The sequence below is a fragment of the Varanus komodoensis genome, unplaced genomic scaffold (assembly GCF_004798865.1).
Source record: "Varanus komodoensis strain SLA01 unplaced genomic scaffold, ASM479886v1 scaffold3, whole genome shotgun sequence".
Taxonomy (NCBI): domain Eukaryota; kingdom Metazoa; phylum Chordata; class Lepidosauria; order Squamata; family Varanidae; genus Varanus; species Varanus komodoensis.
Genome location: NW_025335761.1, coordinates 47397542 through 47419626, shown reverse-complemented (window position 1 = coordinate 47419626; position 22085 = coordinate 47397542). Strand labels below are relative to the sequence as shown.

At 39.4% G+C, this 22085-nt stretch overlaps 1 protein-coding gene across 10 annotated transcripts in view; it reads left to right on the top strand.

The window, feature by feature from the left end:
- Window positions 1–394: 394 nt before the first annotated feature.
- The window catches only part of DICER1 (dicer 1, ribonuclease III), a 65907-nt gene continuing 44216 nt past the window's right edge, over window positions 395–22085 (top strand). The window contains exons 1-4 of one of the 10 annotated variants that reach the window (XR_006415405.1): window positions 486–816; window positions 11243–11307; window positions 13283–13378; window positions 21188–21380. Coding sequence is in view for 9 of the 10 variants with exons in the window: in XM_044437022.1 (XP_044292957.1) it covers window positions 21237–21380 (144 nt within the window). In the remaining variant the exon portion in view is untranslated. The other 9 variants (XM_044437025.1, XM_044437014.1, XM_044437018.1 and 6 more) reach the window with 9 other exon arrangements.

The following is a 22085-nucleotide window of genomic DNA, read 5'->3' as shown; positions in this document are numbered from 1 at the left end:
CAACTCCCACCAGCCCCCAGCGAACAAGGGTGGGGATAATGGAAGTAGCATTCCAGCACTTCGGCAGGGCACCAAGCTGGGGCTGGAGGGCTCCAGGATTTAGACCCTTAAGCATATTGTCCTATGTGTGGTTAGATAGCAGCCTTCAGGGCTACTTAGAGTATGCTGGGAGTTGTAGTCCCCGCCCCGCTTCATGTATAGGACTGCTCCCCAAGTCGCAATGCAAACCCGGGAAACGGCGACACATGCACGTGAACTTCTTCCTAAAACTCCTCCTCCTCCAGCCGCTTTCCAAACTCTTTGTCGTCTCCTGCAACCCGATTGGCCGATCTGTCCACCTTTAACCTCTCACCCTACAGTCCCTTCCAATCGCGCCCGCTCTTTCATCTACTGAGCAAACGGAGACGAGGGCGAAGGAAGGAAGGAAGGAAGGAACGTGGTGGAGAAGAGACGATACGTTAGGCGAGTGCGTTGCGCGCGCCTGTGTCCCTATAGCCGGGAGGTGGTAGCGGCGTCGTTGGCGGCGGCGGCGGCTCCGAATTCTCGGAGCGCTTTTGCGCCAGCAGCGTTGAGTCAGGCCCTGTCGGCGAAAGCCGAGGGTGGCGCTCCTTTTGCGTAGGCAGGGGCGGGGAGGAGGCTTGTCCAAGCCAGCCCCAGGTGAATGGAGGAACCTGACAGTTGAGAGGCGGCGGCGAAGGCAAAGGCGAAATGGCGGCAGCGGTAGTAGCCGCAGCAGCAGCGGCAGCGGCAGCCATGGCGGCACAATGAGGCGACGCCTGTAGCCGGGGCAGCTCCGGGCTGGGTCCCACCTGGCAGGTAGGAGGCGCCGTCGGCCCTTCGCTCCCTCGTTCGTTCGCTGCCCGCGTCGCTCGCTGTGCGGAGCCCGAGCTTTCCGGGCCCCCCTCAGCAGCCTGGCTAGGGGGCCCAGCACCTGCCGGAGCTGCTGCTGGGCTCGCCCCTTTTCTTTTCTCCCCGTGCAGCTGGACGTCGCCACCGCCTCGGTCAGGGCAGCGCCGAGTCGGAGGGATGCGGCGCGGAGGGAGAAGCCTTTGTTTTCCCACTCGGCGCCGCTTCTCTTTCATGCCCAGGCCTCAGTGTAGGGGCCTCCCGTCAAGCTACCCACCTCCTTCCGGTGATGGGGTGGGGGGCTCTGTGGTTGGAAAGCGTTGCCTTGCTTTTATCGCCCCCCACGCCGACTTTTACTCCAGTGATGTCCCCCTATCTTCAATTCAACAACAACGATACAAGTTAGAAAAAGTACGTTTATTCCAGGGATTGAGAGAAAGCAATAATTTAACACGGAGCATTTTTCGTAATGTAAAAAGTAATGCGTAACATAAGCATTTGGTAATGGAAATAAGCAACGCATAACATCAACGAAAAAGCTTTGTCCGTACGATTTGCACACCGTGTCTATAAATCGTCATCATCCAACATCAGTATTAACAATAGTTATGTCAAGTATATATAAAACCGTTTTAAGCTGGGTTCCGATAAAATCAGGCAGTTGTCTGCCTGATTAAGGAAGGCTTCTTGGACTTGATAGGGTGTATTCGTGAGTTTATGTGTGTGAGAGATACTAAGATGAGGTGGCTTACACAACATGTTATCATGATGGGAGGTGAAGATGATGAGGCATATTCCGCAGTGATGTTTTTAGTAGTATACTTTTTGGGGCTCCCACACAGAAAGAAATAGCCAGACATGCTGTCCCCTCCCCTGCCTTACGCATGTGGCCTAAAATGGGGAGAGAAGAAGCTGGGCTTTGCTTCGTGGGTGTCTGGACCTTTCACTTTCCTATTTCCTGCTCTATCCATTGCCCTTTGGGGTCACTAAACACATTTTCTAAGATATAAGGGCCTCAATTAGGGGTCTGACTTCAAACTGACACTCATGTGCCTATGATGCTGGCATAAGTAAGCATCTTCTTGAAAACTAGACTTCTCCTATGCCTACTGCTCCATATGGAGTCCTTCTGTTCAAATATTGTTTGAATTACAGGAATCTTCTAAACTCTTACTTGTCTCTTAAACTAAACCTCATATCTCCCTACTTGCCATTGGGCAAAATACCTTGTGAACTGTACCTGCTGCACCTTCTGATTTATTTATTATATTTCTATATTCTATTTTCTTTCCAAGAATTTCAAGCCAGTTTATACAATTCTGTTGCTGTTGCCTTCTTGCATGAATAAAAGTATTGGAAATGTTGTACAACAAATTTGAGATGAGGAGAAAAAATAATACAGCACATTTTATATTATGAAGTTTTAAAAATGTTCATAAAGTCTGTTTCATTCATTTCTTGAAATGCTATATTGGGTTTAGGATGAACTAAAATTCCAAAACAACAGTACTTTAGTAAGTCTAAGTTGTAGTAGCAAGTCCTTGGGGTTGGATTTGAGAGAAAAGGCATTTGTTGGGATGTCTTTGTTGTATACTTTAAGGTTCAGCTAATATCAGCTAATATAAACTAGATTTTGTATTTTTGTAAATAGAGTTTGTTATAGATTGTTTTGTGGTCTTTTGGAACAGTTTTGCTGTTCTATACAAGACATGATCTTTTTAATAAAGTTCCTTTGCAATCAAGGTTTGGTAGAGCAGGGGTGGGTAAAAGTCAGGCTTGAAAGAAGAGTACCAGAACTGAATGGAGCTCCCAGTCCTTCCATACACACACAAACGAATGCTGGTTAACCTCAGCATTCTTCATTTTGGCACTTAGGGTTGAGGAGTCATTGTGTTTCTGTTGCTGTGTTAAATAATTAGGAGTAAGACACCCTTGCTGATCTAGTGCAAGTCACACACATATGTAGATACCTGATATTCATTTATGGAATGGTTATGCTAGTAGCAAGGTTGTGCAGTGACTTCATGTTTGTGGGAACCTTTTTTTTTTTAAATAAGAACCTTGCATGCAGAAATAAGCTAGGTGCAAGATAGTGGTTGAAGATGCCATTGAGCATATATTCTGCCCAGAAATTTGCTTTAAATTACACAGCTTCCATTCAAATCTACCTTGATTTTTCTCCTAGCTTCCTTGATTTTCACAACCTATTTTAGGAGGAAAATAAGGTCTTCTATTGTTGCTCTTCTTAAACCACTGGAAGCCAGAAGCTCTTGCTGATACATTGCAAGCCACCAAGAGATCTTCATCTCCACATTTTGTCTGTCAGTATACCCAGCAATATTTTATGAAATTCTGTGTGCTACCAGATCTTCCTCATCCCTGCCTCCCACTAACACTACACAAATGCTGGCCTGACTCAGCATTAACAGCACAATGCATATTCTGTGTGATAAATACCTATTGAAGAAAGCAACGATGGGAAAATTTTATCTGTTCTTCATCCTTAACTAGAGTACTTCCTGCTGTTCCTGTGGGAATTACTCATCTTCCCATTAGAGTTCTTTCTACATGCTATTGCAGGACCTTCACTTTCTTTCCTTTTTCATCCACAAAACTCGAGCACCATTGTTGCTGTGGTCTTGTATTCCTTTTCCTCCTGCAGGGAAAGGTGCATTCTGGGGGTTAAATCAATTGTGAAAGAGCAAAATGACTGGTAGAGAAGGGGTTAAGCAACTTTTCCCTTCCATCTTCCAGAACCATTATGAAAAGATGTGAGTAGAAGGTTACAAGAAATTCTGTGCAATGTTTAATTTGTCCCTCAGAGCACAGTTTTAAATGTTACCTTGAATGGCTTGTTGTGCTAATTTATGGAGGTTATGCCACGCTTTTGTGTCCAGAAACCTACTGTCTGTGTTCATGTGGTACTCTGTAAATAGAATTGACAACCCCATGACAGGCACTGTATTTTAAGACTAAATTGGAGGGAGGTAGATGTAAGTGTTAGTACTAGGATTTGGTACAGGCAGGGAAGCACTGTTAGGACTAATAATCTGAAATATTTTCTCTGTATGATTCTGTTCTTCCAGGTTGAAACAAGTTTGTTAACATTTACTTAAAAGGTTATATGGGGAAAGAATATTCAACAAAAACATCAAAAGTCCATATTGTCATAATACCTTTATTAGACTCTTTCAAAAGTTATAAACTATTGTGCAAGCTTTTGAGTTCTCTATCAGATAAGATGATAAACAGCAAAATAGATTGTGTGGGGAAGGAAAGAAGTGGGTGATATTCCAGTCATGGAGTTTGCATTTGGTTACAGTCTTAAGATGGAAAGTGGGAGGAGGCTGTGGACAATCAAATTAGTCTCTACCAGGTACAGAGCTGGTTTCAGGTTGCACTTGGGATCCTTCCAAGGGTTGCTGGGAGGAAGAGACAAAATATAAATTCCAGCTGAAACAATTCTATCCTTGGGTGAAACACACAAGTTCCTTCAGGAACAGCAGGATTTCCCCTTCTTACCTTGTACTGCAAATCACAATAACCTGTAGAGCAGATTTTGGGGTGGACACAGGGGGATGGAACAGTGATGGGGAATTCATTTAGCATACATATCTGCCCTAGTTAGAATATGGTTGCATACAACAGGCTCTAAAACCATGAAAAACAGGTATATGACACCACTTTGATGTTAGAGTACCGAACAAGCAATTACCAATCTGATATAACAAGCGGGAACAGTTTAACCATGTCACTTATTCAGAAAAAAGAGGGTAGCCTGCCAGTCTGCAATTTATTTTTTACATTTATATTTTACTTTTCACTTGGGAATTACTTAAATCAACTCACAATAAAAAATAATAACAAAGCTGCTAGAAATCCAATTCCAACAGAAGACCTACCTAAGATAGATATAAACAAATTACTTGCCAATAAAAACTCAGCAATGTGGTATTTATATCCTGCTTCACTGGGGAATCATGTTGTCATTCTTGAACCCTTCCAGCAAAGGCACAGTTCTCCCTGGTGGGCACAAATTTCCCCTGCTTCAGGCTTGGAATAACTTTCTGTGTCTTTCTTGAGAACAGAGAGAGTAATGATTCCAGGAGAGGGTTAGAGGTCTTTTGTCCAAAGGAAACTGTAGGCTTAATGTTTGTTTATGTGATCTCCCTGTCCAGCTAGAGATATACATTCAGGTATCACTTCCTATGTGCTGCCATGGGATTGAGGTGCATGTTCTTTGAAAAATTGCCTGATTTTTGAAACGTTTATGAAATTATGCTGCTGTTATTCCTTAAATTTTCTACAACTATTCCTTCCTTGCTCATGTTTTGTTACTTATTTAAACTTCCCTTTTATGCAACACAGGGGATTCCTCAACATTTAAGGCAAATATGCTGAGCTTCTTTAGAGTAAGGAATTGTCCTGGTATCTCTTTTGAATTTGTTATATGCCTTCAGCCCAGTACTAACTGTCCTAGATTTAGAGGATGAACAGGTGTTCCCCTTGTAACATTGAAAAAATGGTATGTTGCTGGTACAATACACTTCGTATTGTTCCCTCAGCCCTTTCACATTTAATTTGCTAAATTTTATCACCTTGAAATCCTTTCTTTAACTGCTGAGTTAGTTGGTATACTTTTCTCAATATCTATGTTGAGGTTGAATTGGGGAAATATGTTTCTCTCATGTATTTAGTACATTTCTGATTTGCCTAATGACTGGATTGCAAAAAGTTAAAAAACTAAAGTTCTGCTTTAAAACACAGTTAAAATATAAAGTACATGCAAACATTTAAAAGAATAAAATGCAATATAAACAATAAAAATACACAGCCCAGAAATAGATGGAAAAGCCATAATTATGTAGATTTTTGTTGTTTCTGAACTAAGACCTTTGAGGGACGTACAGAAATTCTCTTCTATTCATTAATGGGAACAAGATTGATCCTGCCACTCCATGGGACAGAACAATAAAGGATAGTGAATGGCTTTTACAATAGTCACATCACAGGCACAATAAAGCATTTCAACAAAGTTCATGAACTCTTGAGGTCAGGGTCTAGAACCTCGGAGATTTAAGTGGTTTCGGGGAAGGGATCAGTCAGCCACTGTTTCCATATTATGTGTTTCTGTATTAGGACCATTCTTCAAACATTTCAGCCAACAACAGAAACAGTAGATGGTGGCAGTATAAAATTGATATTCTACATCCCACAGGCTCTTCTAATAGCACAGTTGTAAGTGGGCCTAGCTGAATGGAGTCGTGCAAGAATGAGCCCACTCTGTTCAGTTATTTGTATAACTTTCACCAGGCAAGAATCCTTTAATATATCCCCTTTCTGCCTTGTTTAATTAAGTGTAATGCTAGCCTGATCTATCGAATGGCCTGTAATCCAGCAAGTGGATATGATTCAACAAGCTTTCAATATTATAAAGAAATCTAGTTTATTCTATAAGATTACAGCTGTTGGGGTACTGGAGAGATTTATAAAGTGAGCAATCCGGTGCACCTGGAATCCACTAGCTCACATTTTCTTTAAAGGCTTCCGTTGTAACAAGATTTCAAAATTAAATTTCAGAAGAACATCACCATGCATGTCAATATTTGCCTTTCCACATATGTTCTTTTCTGTATGATACATCTAATACCTTGAAAATGTGCAAAGCTTCCATGTAGTATAAACATGCAGAAACGAAGTTGAAAGTTCATTTCCTTCAAATAAGCCCAAGGAAATTAATTGGTTCCTAACTAGGGAGCAGTTCAGATACTTCTTGTATATATAGAAACTGACTTCCATGTGCAGAGCAACCATTTTCCTTGTGCACAAAGTTTTCATGTGTCCAGTTAGTATATTCAGACAGTCTGCTTAGGTCTACATAATTTATTGGTGTGTTACATGAAAAGTACTGTAAGGTTCCAGTAATAACAATTTCTGTCACATACTTTGATTGCCTTTAACAGTTTAAGTTCTGTTGCTCAAAAAGAATCAGGTTTTGCACACCAATAATGTTTCAAAAAGATTTTATTTAAAAAATGTCTAACTTGCTTGTTTTGTTAGGTAAGATTCTAATTTGAGTGTTGCATCAAATACTTGAATGTGGCATATTTCCTGGCAATGAGTTGAGTAGTAGCAAAAGAGATACAGTTTAGAAAAACTGTTGAAAGTTGTAAGTCAGCAGTCAGGAGGGACACCCATTTTATTTTCAACATTGGTGCCATTTCCTTTGAACAGAGTCTTGAAAATCCAGCTACCATGCCAGTTAATGGGGTGGACTTTCAGAATTTGATTGTCACTATCTATCTTAGTGGATAGCTGTCTGAAGTTCCAATGTAGCCCTCAGTTCCTGGTTCTGTGCAGGAATGGGGAAGGACCTCCCTCTCAAGACAAAATTAATGTGTCACAGAGAAGTTTTTTCTGGCATAAGCTTTCATGAACTGTAGCCCACTTAATGGATACATGGACTATAAGGGAGAGTTTGGAGTTACAGTACATATGATGGTGAAGGAAGACTTGTAAACAGTGAGGTTACAAGGAAATTACATGCAGAAAGTACAGAAAAGTACATTTTCCATTAAATTTCTTTCACTCATTACAAATCTGTCTCCTCTTTTCCCATATGGGAGGAGCAGCAGCTAGAAGAATCATAGACAAAAGGTTAAGATGCAGGAATCATGGTTTATCAGGATATATGAACCTATTCCCCCTCCACCCATGAGTGTGTAAGTCTGATATTCTTTGTTAATATTCCATGGATCTATGAAGTGGCTATAGTTTATAAAAACACATGCCACAGGACTCTTGGTTGATTTTTCTACAGAAGAGTTAACATAGCTACCCTCTGAAAATTAAGACAGGACTTTTACAAGATGTGAAAAGCTAAGCATTTCATAAAGTTGGGTGACTTGGAGATTGATTAATTGCTGTATTGATGGAGTCCATGGCCTTTATTTCACTCTAGGCCTCTACAAGGAATATTGTTCCTCAGGAATTAGAGGACAGTATACAAATAAGTTCACATGGTTTCCTAAATGATGCAGTTACTAGAATGTTGGGAGTTGCCTGCATCAGTTGGCGAAGGGATTCCCCAGAGGGGAATGTGCAGGCACAAGCCCCTGAAGTTGCTCACACAAGGTTGTTAGTTTGAGCAGGAAACCTCCATCAGCAGCCACTGGCTTGACCTCTGGGTGGTTTTTCTGGAAACTTTCCAATGTGAGTTGATGGGGGCAGGGTATTATGTTCTGTGGAGAAAAGACAATGCAAATACCAAGGCCCAAATATGCAACAAGTTTAATTTATTTAAAATGACATTTTGAAAGCATGCATTTAAGAAAATTATCTTGGGTTGATACTTCTCTAAGTTGAAAGGGTATATTTAAAAAAGCATTATTGGCTATACATATGGCACAGCTTGTCCTTAGCCACAGGATTTCAAAGCAAGAGCCTTGCAAGGATAGAATACAAAAATCAGTACAATTCCTTTGATTATGTTGGCATTTTGCCACCTCTAAGCATGTAGAAAGGAGAAGTATATGATTTACATATATGCAAATCCTGTGATGGAGCCCCCACACTAGCCCATAACAGCTGCTGCTAACATTCCATGAGGTAAAAATTATAGAGGCTCTGAAAACACTTCAAACCTACCACTAGCTTCTAGCTTGTGGCAGAAGGAAGCTTACATTTAAGCAATTGACTGTGCAGATCTGATTGTAAGATAAGTCTCAATGTTTATCATTTGTTTTACTTAAATGATTAATTTTAAGGCTGGGTAAAATCTTGTTAATTTTTATTAGTTTATTTTGAACAGCGGATCTGCTGGATTTGCTTTAAAATGCTCACAACAGTGCTGTTATTGTGTTGTATTAATGCATCTTATAAAATCAGGTGTATTTCAAAAGAAACTTTTGATTTGCATAGAATTCATTGTCTTTGAAGCCTAAACTAAATCTTAAAATTCAATTTATTTATTTCAATATATTTAGCAGTAATAGTAAGGTTGCTTTAAGGAAATACCAAATCTATAAACACCTATATTTGAAAGGAGCAGGGCTGCCTGGAAATAATCCAAAAAGTAATATGTAGCATTTTATTTCTGTAGTATTTCTAGACAAGTTGATTGGACAGCAAACTAGAATTAAATGAGTAGCTACAAAATCAAGAATACTTTTAAGTGAGATATATTCCTTGTAATACATCAAATAATCTTTCATTTTGAACGTTCCTATCATGAAGAGCTGTATAGAAAAAGAACATGAACATGCTTTGTACCACAGTTAGTATCTCTTATACTAAATTAGATTTCCAGTGTATATGATGTTAACTGACTGGTGATTGATTGGGATAGATTGTTGCTACTGTGAGACCCTACTTGCAAGCAAATTGTGTATGCCTTTGGCCATCAGACAGCAGGCAGGTTGACTGCTGCAACAGGCGTTTTGTCTAGAAGAGACAAACTATTGACATGCTAATAGGATGTAAACTTGCAGTTCTGTACTAAAACTTGGCTCAGTCTTTGGTATGAAGCTTGTCTAGCAATATGTTAGTTTAGGAAAAGAATGGGTCTTGCTGCACTGAAGATAGCAGTCTGCAGTTTCATTCCTGTCAGTTACACTCCTGTTCTTCCATTTTTGCTTCAGCAAAAATAAAACAAATGGTCAAAATAAAGTAGCATGTCTGTTGATTTGTTGGGGGAACCAACAGTCTGTATTTTCCCCCAGATTATTTTGCCAACTGTTGTAATTCCTATAATGCTGAAGGTGCCAAGATAGGCGCAGTAAGAAAGACCAGAGGGATTTCTTTGTTCAAAATTCAGTAAATAGATAGATAGCAAACAGATCTGTCTTCTGACCCACTGTAGACTACAACTGCTTCCATACAGTGAAATTGTACTAGAGGGAAGGCAGTTGTTCCTCTAAAAAGTGAGAAGTTATTTGCAACAAGTTGTGTGTTTTGCAAGTGGAATACAGAAGTCAATAAGTGCCCTTAATTTTTCAAAAGCATTATCTGCCTCATTTCATGTGACTATACAATGTGTATGTCTATCCAAAAATGGAAGAGGGGTTGGTAACATGTTTGCTGGCATAACCTTATTACAGAAGTTGGGCAAATCCGCAGTTGGACTAATATGTTTTGGCTTGCCTTGGTTATCTCTGGTCTAGCCATCAGTTCCTGTCATTTTGTGTAAACTCCCCCTTCCCCATGTCAAAAATACCAAAATACGGTTTCTTCTGTTTGCTTGCATTATGGCATAATCAGTTCAAAATGTGTCTCTCTAATAATAAAGACAATATCTGATGCCATCCTGTTCACACCTTATGCTATACCTTTATTCCCTTTTTGCTAGAATAATAATCAGTATTGAGGTGGCATTCAGTGGGTACTCTGTCTCAGGTGGTTCCATGAACATACTAAAAAAGCATTTGGCAGTTGCACAAAATATTCTTCATTTGTGGCGAGTTGAACTTTGACTTGCATTTTGTTTATTTTTGAAATAAACCTTCCTTCCTCAACATAAAACCCTTCTAATATTTTCATGTCCAACTTCCATCATCTCCAGCCAGCATGACCAGGTTGAAGAAGGCTAGACTATACTGTCCAAGTGTGCTTTACAAAACCTAATTTCATGTTTTGAAATTGGCTTCATACTTTGGCCATTGCTATCATGGCACTAGTACGAAGCGATGAAATTTAGTGGTAAATCACTCCGCTTCCCCTTTTCCTATCAAGTACTAATGATACTGTACTAGTATTGGTTTATGCTAATAGATTATCAATAGTACTAGTGCTGTAATAGTATTGAATATTGTTCATAAAAACAAAACCAAAAGCCTGTTAACATGAAATGTTAACATCAGAAATGTTCTTAGATTTTTTGCACTATTCTTACAGACAATAGAGAAAAATGGAAAAGGTGTCTTACCAGTATGCTGTCTTTTTAGCACAGTTGCCAAAAAAAAGTACTGGCTCTCTGTTCTAATGTACTTTGTGTATAACTATAATAGAACAAAGTTGTGGTTACAAGTAAATGCACAGATGTCACTACTGTATAGCACAGTGAATATTAAGTTTCTTTAAGATCTAATTTTCCTAGTTAAAGAAACAGTGATGTTGAATCAGCTGTAAAACTAATTGATATTGGGAAATAGTTTAGCAGATAAATAAAGTAAAAATGTGAAGGTATGTTCAAGCACTTAAATTGATCTTTCAGACAGTCATTATCTGCATTCTTGGCCAAAAAAACAAAAAACCAAACCCCTCATGTAAAATTAGATTTTGAAGGGTAATATGCTTTTATTCCAGTGTCCAGCATTAAATGCAAGAAAGTAGACTACCACATGCATTGTTAGGTTTTATTACTGTTTATGTTGAAATGTGTCTTTACATTGCCTTCTAGGACATCTAGGTTGAAACAAAATTACAGGCTTGAAACTCTGGAAAAGCTCAATATCTGGAATCAAGGTAGAAAAAAATGCTCTGATATAATGCCAAGGTGTGGGTTCTCAGTTAACTTTTAATATTGTTTGGGTAGAAGTTTTCATTAAGATGGTTTCCTTTTAATTCTTCTATAACGTTTTATTATAAGAATACTGTGATTTTCCTGAATGGTTTATTAAGAGTTGGAAATGCTCATTAATTTGATGAAATGTGGCCTATGTGTTTTGGCTATTAAATATTTAGCTTGTACATGTACATTTGTAATATTTAAGTTTTGCTGATAGAAAGGTTATTGTTTTAAAATATAATTCAGCTGTTAGGGAAATGATTCTATATGTCTTCTAGAAAAGCTGGCATCTTTGCTGCTTGAGTAACTTGATACAACACCATTCTGAGAATATATACTAAAGAATGGTTTATAAAAACTTTAAATAAATCTGTGCCTTTAGACATTGTTAGTTAACATGTAGGATAATTACATCATCTTTGCTATTTTGTGTATCAAAAGACTTCTGAGATGATGCTTAAGATTAATTATTTGCTTTTTTAACGAAGTAGTGAAGAATAACTTTATAGCTTTTTAGTTGTCATTTTATTTTAAAACGTCTCCCTTTTTGATCATATCCTTAAAAATTACGTGTAACACAATACACTTAGACTTGGTTGATGTATACTGCAAGTGGCCCCATTGCTTATGTGGGTCTTTGGCTCACATAAGCAATGGGGGTAATGCTTTTTATTCCAGTTCTCTTTTCTAACTGCATGGGTAGGGGAGGGGCAGGAATACTACATGCTATGAGTGAAACACAGCTCATGGCTCTTAGGATCAAAGTGAATTACAGCTAGTTTCTTGATTTTCATGAGAAATATGACCCTTGTGAAGTAGGCAAACATGACCAGGGGAGAAAACATTGACCTCCCTTGCAGTAGAAAATGGTTTGTTACTTGAAGGAGCTAATATTCGGTGCACTCCCTCCCATTTTCCCTGCAACTAGTTTAAATTGCACTGCAACGGAAGTTGCCATATTTTAAAAGGCTATTTACATGTTGATGGCATATATGGTGGAAAGGAGGAATATGTCTGCTAGCCCTTCTCCTTGATACCTGGATGTTACCTGTGTTATCTGCAAGCAATGCTTACCAGTGAATAGGGATATAGTAGCTGTTACACGCATCCTGAAGAAGGCTTCAGTAAAAGTTCCAGCACCATCCCCTCTCTTGGAAAGTGCTTTGCCTAGTGACAGGTATAGACTTACGTTCTCTGTATCAAAGAATGAGTTTTTTCTAGGAGAAAAAAATTACCTTTTGTGACTACTCTGCACCACGAAACATTTGTGTGGCTATAAATACAATATATTAGACTACTGTATATTGCCCAAGTTCAACAGTTTTAAAAATAATACATTTTGTATCTGTGAATTTAAAAATGGAATGTATTTTTTAATTCTATAGTATTCTGTCTGATGATATCCTCAGTGTGGATTAGAAAGAGTTTTGTAACAAGATGGTTCATTTTTATGAAAGAACACATGAATTTTAGAATTTTAATTCTTCTTGCTTTCAAGCTTAAGATATTCACTTTTTAAATTTTCTTCACTGCAGTTTTTGAAAGATTTGAGAGAAGTAAAATAGGGCCAGTATAGGTTCCTGCTGCATTCTCTTCCTACAGGGGTTTCCTAGTTCTGTCTGCCCCCTGCCCCTTGTCAGGGCTTTCTTGCATACTGTTATTTCAGGGAAGGTTTTGTTCATCGAAAGATGCAGGTAACCAAACCTTCTGTCCTTTATTCTTTAAAATGACATTTTCCATCAAATACAATAACGTAGCTAACATTTTATATATGTACCAATCATAGTAATACAGTAAACTCTTCTAGTTAGAATGGAACATAAGATTTTTCTTTAAATTTTTGACTATGTTGCAGTGGAAACTCTTACTCTTAAAGATTTTAACATTATTTTAGCTCATTCTTTCTAACTCATTCTCCCATTGTTTGAGCAGAAGCTTGGCAGTGATGTAATTGCCCTACAAGTGGATATAATGGTGTCAAAAAGCAATTCAGAGAACACATAGACAGATGACACAGAAATTAATGCCGTAAGTCTTGACAGCTAACAAACTGAAATTCATATCTGTTTGAATATTACTCTTAATACAGGCATTTCTAAAAGTCATTTCTTTGAAACACAAATATAGATTATATTACAGGTCATTAATTGTTACTAAACAGTAAAAATAAAGAATTTGATGGTATTTGTGTATCAACTTAATCAAGAGCTGCAAAAATTCTACCTTGATTGGAATTGTTTGGTATTTATCAGTGAAGGCTCATAGCCAGTCTATCTGGGTGGGTGGGTGGATGGAAGAAGAGTAACTGGAGGCAGAACTGAAAATACCTCTTTTGTCTCAGGAGATTTGCTATACAAGCCTTTTGCAATATGGTTCAACCCAGCAAACTGCCTCCTTCCACACACACACACACACACACACACTCTCTGAAAGCAAAGAGGAAAAGAGGGAAAAACCCGTTTCACACATAAGCAAAGTAAGGCAGCAGTCAGCCAGAATCAAAGACTGTAATAATCACAAGGTACTTTACTTTAAAAGTGTGTCTCTGCAAGTATTAAACAGGAGGAATTTAGACAGGGAATTGTCTTCTCAGACATTGATTTGCACTACCAAAATGACAGATGTTTAAAATCACACTCTCATAGTAGTTGAGATGCTTTGCACAGTAGAACAAAATGGATTCCTCAATGTGATTCTTTAGTTAAGGCAAGGAAAATGAATGCCAAAACAGGTTCAAATTTACAAGAAGTTCAGCCTCCCCTCATCTCCATTAATTCAGAATAACACAGAGAAAGCAATTGCTAGCAGAGCTTGCTTCTCCAGCATTGAAAGGGGAGGGGGGAAACCATATTTTACAGCCATGTGCATGCTTTCATGGGAGTAAGTCCCATTGAATTCAGTGAGACGTATTTCTGAGTAGACTCACAATGGATTGCTTTATATATCCCATCAGTTAAAAGCATGTAGACCATGTAGACAAGCAAATTATTGATGTCAGAGTGTATTCTATCACAATTGTCATCATTGTTGGCATCCTCGTAAATTACTGCTACATATGTTGGAAAGGCTTTGTATTAAGAATAGAATCTGCCCACAGCAAAGATGTGTGCATATAAAGGAGGACTCCCATATCTGTGGGGGATAGGTTCCAAGCTGCCCAAAAGATGGCTGAAACTGCAGATAGTAGTGAACATTATATTCATGGGTGTTAGAGGCACAGGACCTCTGCAAAAGTGGAAAAACCACAAATATCTCTAGAGTCCCTGTGCCCATGGAGAAACAAAACACATAAATGAGGCTGGCTACTACCAAGCAAAGATCATGCATCCCCAAACAGAGTGCATAGTTCCCTAGAGATACCCATGGTTTTTCCACATTTGTGGGAGTCCTGTATCACTAATTCCTGAGAATGTGGAGGGCTGACAGTCAGTTTCAGTTGAGTAAAACCACAATAATGGACAACAGATATAGGGGTCCTGCTATATGTGCACACGCATGTCTGCATAAAGACAAATGCAAAAGAACTCATTGAATTGAATAATATTGTATAAATATTATTCAATTTCTATACTGACCAACAGCCAAAATTCTCTGGGCAGTTCACGACAGCATCCGTATTCCAGATACATTTTACAGAGACAGCATCGATACCCCAGATACATTTTACATGACAGCACTAATGTAAATGGATTCCCATAAGTTTTAACGTATCTAATAACCAAGTCTCACAATTCTGAACAAAATTAAACATCCCATACAGTCAGAACTCTGTTCTTAGGAAAACTTGCATGCAGCACATGTTTGAAACTTCCCACTTTTCTATACACACAAATACTCCTTTCCTTTTGTAAAAGCTGCAACACAGCTAATTTAGGACAAGACAGCGACCAGCTCTTCTATGCATCTGCTTGACAAGTGAAATAAATTAGTTTCTGGTGGTGGTACAATTCTTAACGCAGGGATTAGATTCTCTGAAGTCAACCTTTCTGATCTCTTCTCCCAGTATAAGACAGTGTGGATCCCAAAAGTTACTAGCTGTCCCAAATCAAGGTGCTTCATGTGTTATTCACTTATGTTGATTTACTCCCATATAAGCCTGTATAGTTTTGCAGCTTTAGAATTCAACCAAAGTAGTGTAGCATACCTCAGAAAGAGAAACAGAACAAGACATACTGTGCCGAAGATGGTGGTAGAACAAATAGTTGCAGCTGACTTCAGCAAGTGAGCCAAGTCACATTCTAAAGGAAATGAAAAACCTCAAGGATGTTCACCTAGGATGTTCAACAAGTTACCTATCTCAGTATCATTAGCTAATCTGACTTAGAGAAAAAAATAATGACGTGATAGGAATCAGTTCATTAAACAGGGTAATAATTTAATAATTTTTAAATAATTGGATTTAATATATATTTATGAAGCAAAGTTTGTTCTCCCATAAGAAGAACCTTACTAGTATTAAAGATACCAACATTTATCCTGCTTTCAGTGCTTGTCTTACACAAAATTGAAATTCTATTAAGGTTGCAGTCCTATATGCATTTACCTGAAACTAAATTTCTTTAATTTCTGTTCCACCAAATAGCTGAAGCTCTCAGAGTGGTTCACATTAGAAACATAGAAACAGAGAGAGTCAGAAGGGCTCTCCTGGACCATCTAGTCTGACCCCCGGTTCCAGTCGGCTTCGTTCATGACATGCCTATTATGTGCATGTCTAGCATATCCTTGAACACCCTCACCGATGGGGCCTCAACCATCTCCTGTGGAAGCCCATTCCATACCCTAGAGGTCATAACTGTCAGGAAGTACTTCTTGGCATCCAAATTGAACCTTGGTTCCCTGAGCTTGGCTCCGTTAAGGCATGTCCTGCTTTTCTCCACAGGGGAGAACAGGTCTCTACCCACCTCTGTGTGACACTCCCCTCATGTACCTATATGTTGCCAACAGATCCCCTCAGAGTCTCCTCTTCTCCAGGCTGAAAAGACCCAGTTTCCTCAGCCTTGCCTCATATGGCTTCCCCTGCAATCCGGCCACCATCCTTGTGGCCCTATGCTGCACTGACTCTAACCTGGCTATATCCTTCCTGTAATGTGGAGCCCAGAACTGAACACAGTACTCCAGTTGTGGGTGCACCACAGTTGTATAAAGTGGTAGTAAGACCTCTCTCGATGTAGAAGCCATGCTTCTAGCTTTGCAACCAAGGGTGGTGTTCGCCCCTTGACCCTCTTGTCACACTGCTGACTCATGTTTAGTCTGCAGTCAACCAGCACCCAGAGATCCCTTTCACAAGTGCTGCTCTCTAGCCACTTGTCCCCTAACCTGTACTTATGAGGCCCATTCCTATGCCCCAAGTGCAAGACCTTGAATGTCATCCTGTTGTTCTCTGCCCACTTCCAGAGTCTGTCCAGATCCTTCTGGATCTGGAGTACCTGCTCCTCAGTTGTGGGCACTGCCCCTTTTTAGTATCATCTGCAAATTTGATCTGCGGACTGGTCACCCCTTCTTCCATGTTGTTGATGAAAACATTGAACAGGATCGGTCCTAGGACAGAGCCCTGGGGGACCCCGCTTGTTACTGGCTGCCATCCTGATGATTCCCCACTAACCATCTCAATAAGCTAGTCAGCTATTAATCTCAATAAGAATTACTTCTGAGTAGAGATATATAGAAAACTGTTGTAACTGGCTGTTGCTGGTTTAAGGTTTCTATTTTGGTATGTTATCGCTTACCCACTGTCTCTCTCTTGGACTACCATTGAAAGTGTTAATCAGGCTTTGGTTGCCCAGTAGAGTTGCTACTTTTTCATCCAGTTTTCAATTTAAAAAGTTACCATGATTCCTCTTGGCTATCTTTGCCTGCCTTTTCCTTTTGGAGGGATTTGGGATGCAAATCAAATCTTTCACCAGTCACAAAGATTCTGAACATGTGCAGATTGCATTTGTTCATTATTGCCTGTTACAATTGCCAGCTGGCACAAGTTAACAAATATGCTTCCTTCCTATTCATTGGCAGTTCCAACCAATTGCTTCTCATAGCAGTATTCCAGCTTCAGAATTAAATATGCAGCCCGTCCTTGAGGGAGACATTAGGCTCTTTGTGCCTGGAAAAGGCAAAGAATCAGTACCTCTTGCCACCCTTGCTAGAATTAGCAACAGACACTGAAACAACTTCCCTCTTCTTGGTTAGGTGTCCTTTGTTCTTTCTGCCAATGCCTGCATGTTGTTATTATTATTATTATTAGAACATTTCTATGCCGCCCCTTGCCAAAGCCTCGGGGCGGCTTACAACACAATACAATACAATACAATACAAAAATAACAATATAAAATTAAAGTTAATAATATAAAATAGATAAAAAATATAAACGATATAAAAGAAGTTATAAAAGAAAAGTTATAAAGGAAAAGAAAAAGAAAAGAAGTCCCTCCAGCTTCTGGTAACCCTCCAAAATGTCCCATCCATGACAGCCCTGGGAGCTCTTGCAAATCCCAGGCCGTGGCTTCCGTGACGAAGTGCATGCCTCTCACAGCTGGTCTTCCCCTTCTTCTTCCTCTGTCTGCATCTCTCCCCAGCAGGATGGTCTTCTCCAGGGGCTCTTGCCTCCTCATGATATGTCCAAAGCATGGCAGCCTGCGCTTTGTCATTTTTGCTTCGAGGTGAAGCTCTGGCATGACTTGATCGAGGACTGCCTGCTTCTCCTTCTGTTGGTCCAGGGTATGTGCAAAGCTCTCCTCCAGCATCATGTTTCAAACACGGCAATGCCCTTCCTGTCAGCGTTCTTCACATCCCTACATGATGGACAAGCCTGGCCTTGGTCTCCAGTGGAATTCCTTGCACTTGAGGATCTTCTCTGGTTCCTTCATTGCTGCCCTTCCAAGTCTTGGCCTTCTTCGATTTCCTTGGCTAAAGTCTTATTTACAATTGATGACAGAACTGAGGAATGTAAAATCTTCCACCATTTCACAGTAAAGCTCTGTAGTTCTTCTGTAGTCGTGAGTTTTGTTTTCTTAATGTACAGCTGCAGTTCTGATTTTGCACTTTCTTCTCTCACTTTCTTCAGGAGTTATTTCAACTTATTGCTGTTTCTGCCAGTGGAATGGTGTTATCTGCATATCTTAAATTTTGATTTGTCTTCCACCAATTTTAACTCCTTTCTCTGATTCTAATCCAGCTGTACAGTTTGAACAGATAGGGAGATAAAATACACCCTTGTCTGACACCTCTTTGAAGGAGTCTGTCATCTCTTCCATCTAGTTGGTCTGTATATTATTTCCACCTTCTCTTTATTTTCTCCTGGTCAGTTAGTGTCCCCCTGTTTGTCTTTTAGCATTCCTAATCTAGTTTGAGAATCCCTTGGATTTCTTGGATCATCTGGAAGAGGTCTCTTGCTTTCCCCCTTTTGTTGGTCTCTTCTTTGCTGTTCTGGTGGTCAAGGCATAGTAAAGGGGCAGCAGAAGCTCCTCCTCCTCTTTGCCTGACCTCTGCAAAGAAAGAAACATAGGTGGGTAGTCTGTGCCTGCACTGCCTCCTTGGTACCTCCATGTTGCCCGTACTTGTTCTCTTAAAGTTCTTCTGGTAAGAAGGGCTCTTCTTTGGCCAGTCTAGGCCAACAATTTGAGCTGAGCCAATTTTTTTTTTTACTGCACTTCCATCCTGATTAATATTAGCATTGCTGGTGCTGATTGCCAGGCAGACTCCAGGCAGCAATTCAGTAGCTCATGTTCCATAGTGATTCTGAAGCTGCTCTGCTTCCAGGAGGAACTGCTGAGGTAATGCAGCAGTGGCTGACCAGGCATCGTGCAGAAGCCACGGCTGGACAAGGCAAAGTTTTAACAGATAGTCAGGTGTGAGGGAAGGGGAGTGACATGCACAGTTCCCTTGGCATACACAGTTTAAATTGCTAGTAATTTAAAATTAACTGTGGAGGGTTTGAAATAGCATTCAGTTGGTCAGTAGAATGCAACAATGTTGACTCTTTATATTCCAAATCTTTTGCATTTTAACGCAGTGATAAAATTAAGTATCAATAGTTGTCCGTTAAAACAATTTTACTCTGAAAGACTAAGGGGCAAATTAAACAAGAAAAATCTTAAGCTGAGATTTTCAAGTGTCCTGTACTTGTTTGAAGGGTTTGGGATTCAGACTGTTAACAGTACTGGGAAGGTTACTGGGGGTTACATACACATTTTCCCCACAGTGTTTCAAGTAAACATGTAATCTGTTACAGTGGATTTCTATGCATTTGGGCTATTTTCATGTAAATATGAATAGGTTTACATGCTCAAATACTTCCATGATGCTTTGCTAAGCAATAGGAACTATATTTTGAGTACGGTGTTAGTTGTATAGGATTGTGGGTGAAGTCTTTGTTTTTAGTGGTGCACTGCATTCTAGAATCCAGATGTCCTTTTTTTGTACCTGAGGCTTACCACTTGGTACCTGCAGCACATTTCCTTTGGACTTAATCATCCCCTTCCTAAAAGTTAAGGTCCAGAAACAATGTATGAGAATTGAAGTACCATGGACTCTGCTTTTATAGTAGTTGGAAGCAGGCCAATTTGTGTGGCATGTACTTAATCATGGCTGAGGAATCACTTTACACCTTCCCCGTGGTGATTCCATTGGCATTGCCGGTAGCCAGTGTTAGTTCCATAGAGCATTTTGTCTTTTCCAGCATTTAAGGCCCTCATTGGAAGTATGATGAGAAATCTCAAAGGTAAGAATTGGGTTGGAGGATAATAGATGAAAGCCAACACCTCTAGTAGTAGTTCTTGTTTTATTTGAGGATTATAATCTGCTTTTCCATTAAAATGAATTTTCAAAATTACTTCATGGTTACTTTTTGCTTATAGAAGGCATCCTTTAAAGAGCAAGAGAAAGGGAGGATCCCCCATCAGTTTTCAGTAAAACTTTACAACAGAAAAAAGTTTCTAAGTGATTTTGGAGGTTGAAAGAATATTCCAGCTGAAAAAGAGCAAGGACAGGTTAACTAAATATTGCAAGTATGCTCACATATGTTCCCCCACACAAGTCCTGTGTTCCTGCAATGGGACACTGAGGGGAAAAGACAGGGAAAGAGTGTTACTCTTACTTCTATTTATATTTTATTGTATTGATCTGTTGTAAACCATCCCAAGAGATCTGTGATGGGATGGTAGAGAAGAGTTTTAAATAAACAAATAAATAAATAAATGTTCTTCAGTTAGATTCTCTGAAGACTGCTGTACTTGTAGGAAATTCTTCTGAATACTGGGTGCATCTGTGATGTTACCCATTACAAAACTTGCTTTGTTTTCAGTGCTTGGGGTATAGAAATCATCTTGATGCTACACAGGGCTTTTCAAATACTGCTTCATATACTGCACAAGAGCATAAAGATATAACTAAAATAGGGAACAACTGTGAACTACAGTTGAAATTGGATAGTAAATTGTGAAAACAACCTATCAAAGTGGGGAGCTAACACCGTGCAGAGGTGAGTTACCTAGAAGATTGCTAGATTATATCTCATCCTCACACCTACTGACTCATTAAGGCTGCAAACCTCTATATACTTACTGAGCAGTAAGTTGCATTGAACTCAGTGGGATCTAATTCAAAGTAGTCATGTATAGAGTTGCACATCAAATGCCCATAGGCAGGCTGCTGTCAGACTGAATGCCCTATCCTTTTTAGGCGAACTTCCCTACCTTGCATGGCTTTTTTAAGTATTTCCACTTAGAGTAATTAAAGTACTTATAAATATAACATATAAAGGATTTGATCTTGTTTTGTGTATATATATGAATAACCAACTGTTGTTTAATATATGATTTTAATGCTTTTTCCCCTTTTTCGTAGTAAGCTGTGCTGGAACAAAAATGCAATGAAAGAAACACTGGATGAATGAATGAATAACCCTGCTTTGCAGTCCCTCAGCATGGCAGGACTACAACTCATGACCCCTGCTTCCTCCCCAATGGGTCCTTTTTTTGGACTACCTTGGCAACAAGAAGCGATTCATGATAACATTTACACACCAAGAAAATATCAGGTACTAATACGTGCCGATATTTTTAAAGCTGAATGAAATTTGGCTGACTCGAAGTCCACCCATGCATTACTTGCAGTTTTATTGGAGTACTTGTTAATTCTTTCTTTCTTTCTATTTGCTACTGCTAGAAGCAGAGAAGACATTAGCACCAATGTCTTCGGCTTACTGATGTAATCTGTGTCACTTAATTATGTGCATTCTGCAAGACCTGCAGATGGAAGATCCCTGGTTTGTTTAACTGCAGGGACAGTTAAGCAGTGTGCATAAACATGCTGCTCATACTTGATAAGCAAGAGTTCTAGGGGAACCCTGTCTTATCATGATGTGTAAACAGATGTTTGTGTATACTTGGGTTTTCAGTTTTGCCTTTGCTACAGTCTCATCCACATGCCTTCCCTTCTGCCACTCCTAAGTGCAGGGGCTTCCCAGCTCTTCCTCTGGATGGTTTGTGACTAAAGTAAAAAGGGGGAGGAAGAATAAATGGAGATAGCACTCTTCCTACTTACACATGAATGAAAATGTTTACTGTATGTCATATTGATCTTAGTTTCAATGTTTAAGGTACTAGGGGAAATGCTTGATCCAGAATATAAAACATAAAGCTGTGAGAAATGCACATTGCTCTACTTCTTAAAGTGGTTTTTGGAAATTAAGATTTTTCTTTAAAAAAAAAATAAAATTGGATGACTTCAGTTGCTACAGAGG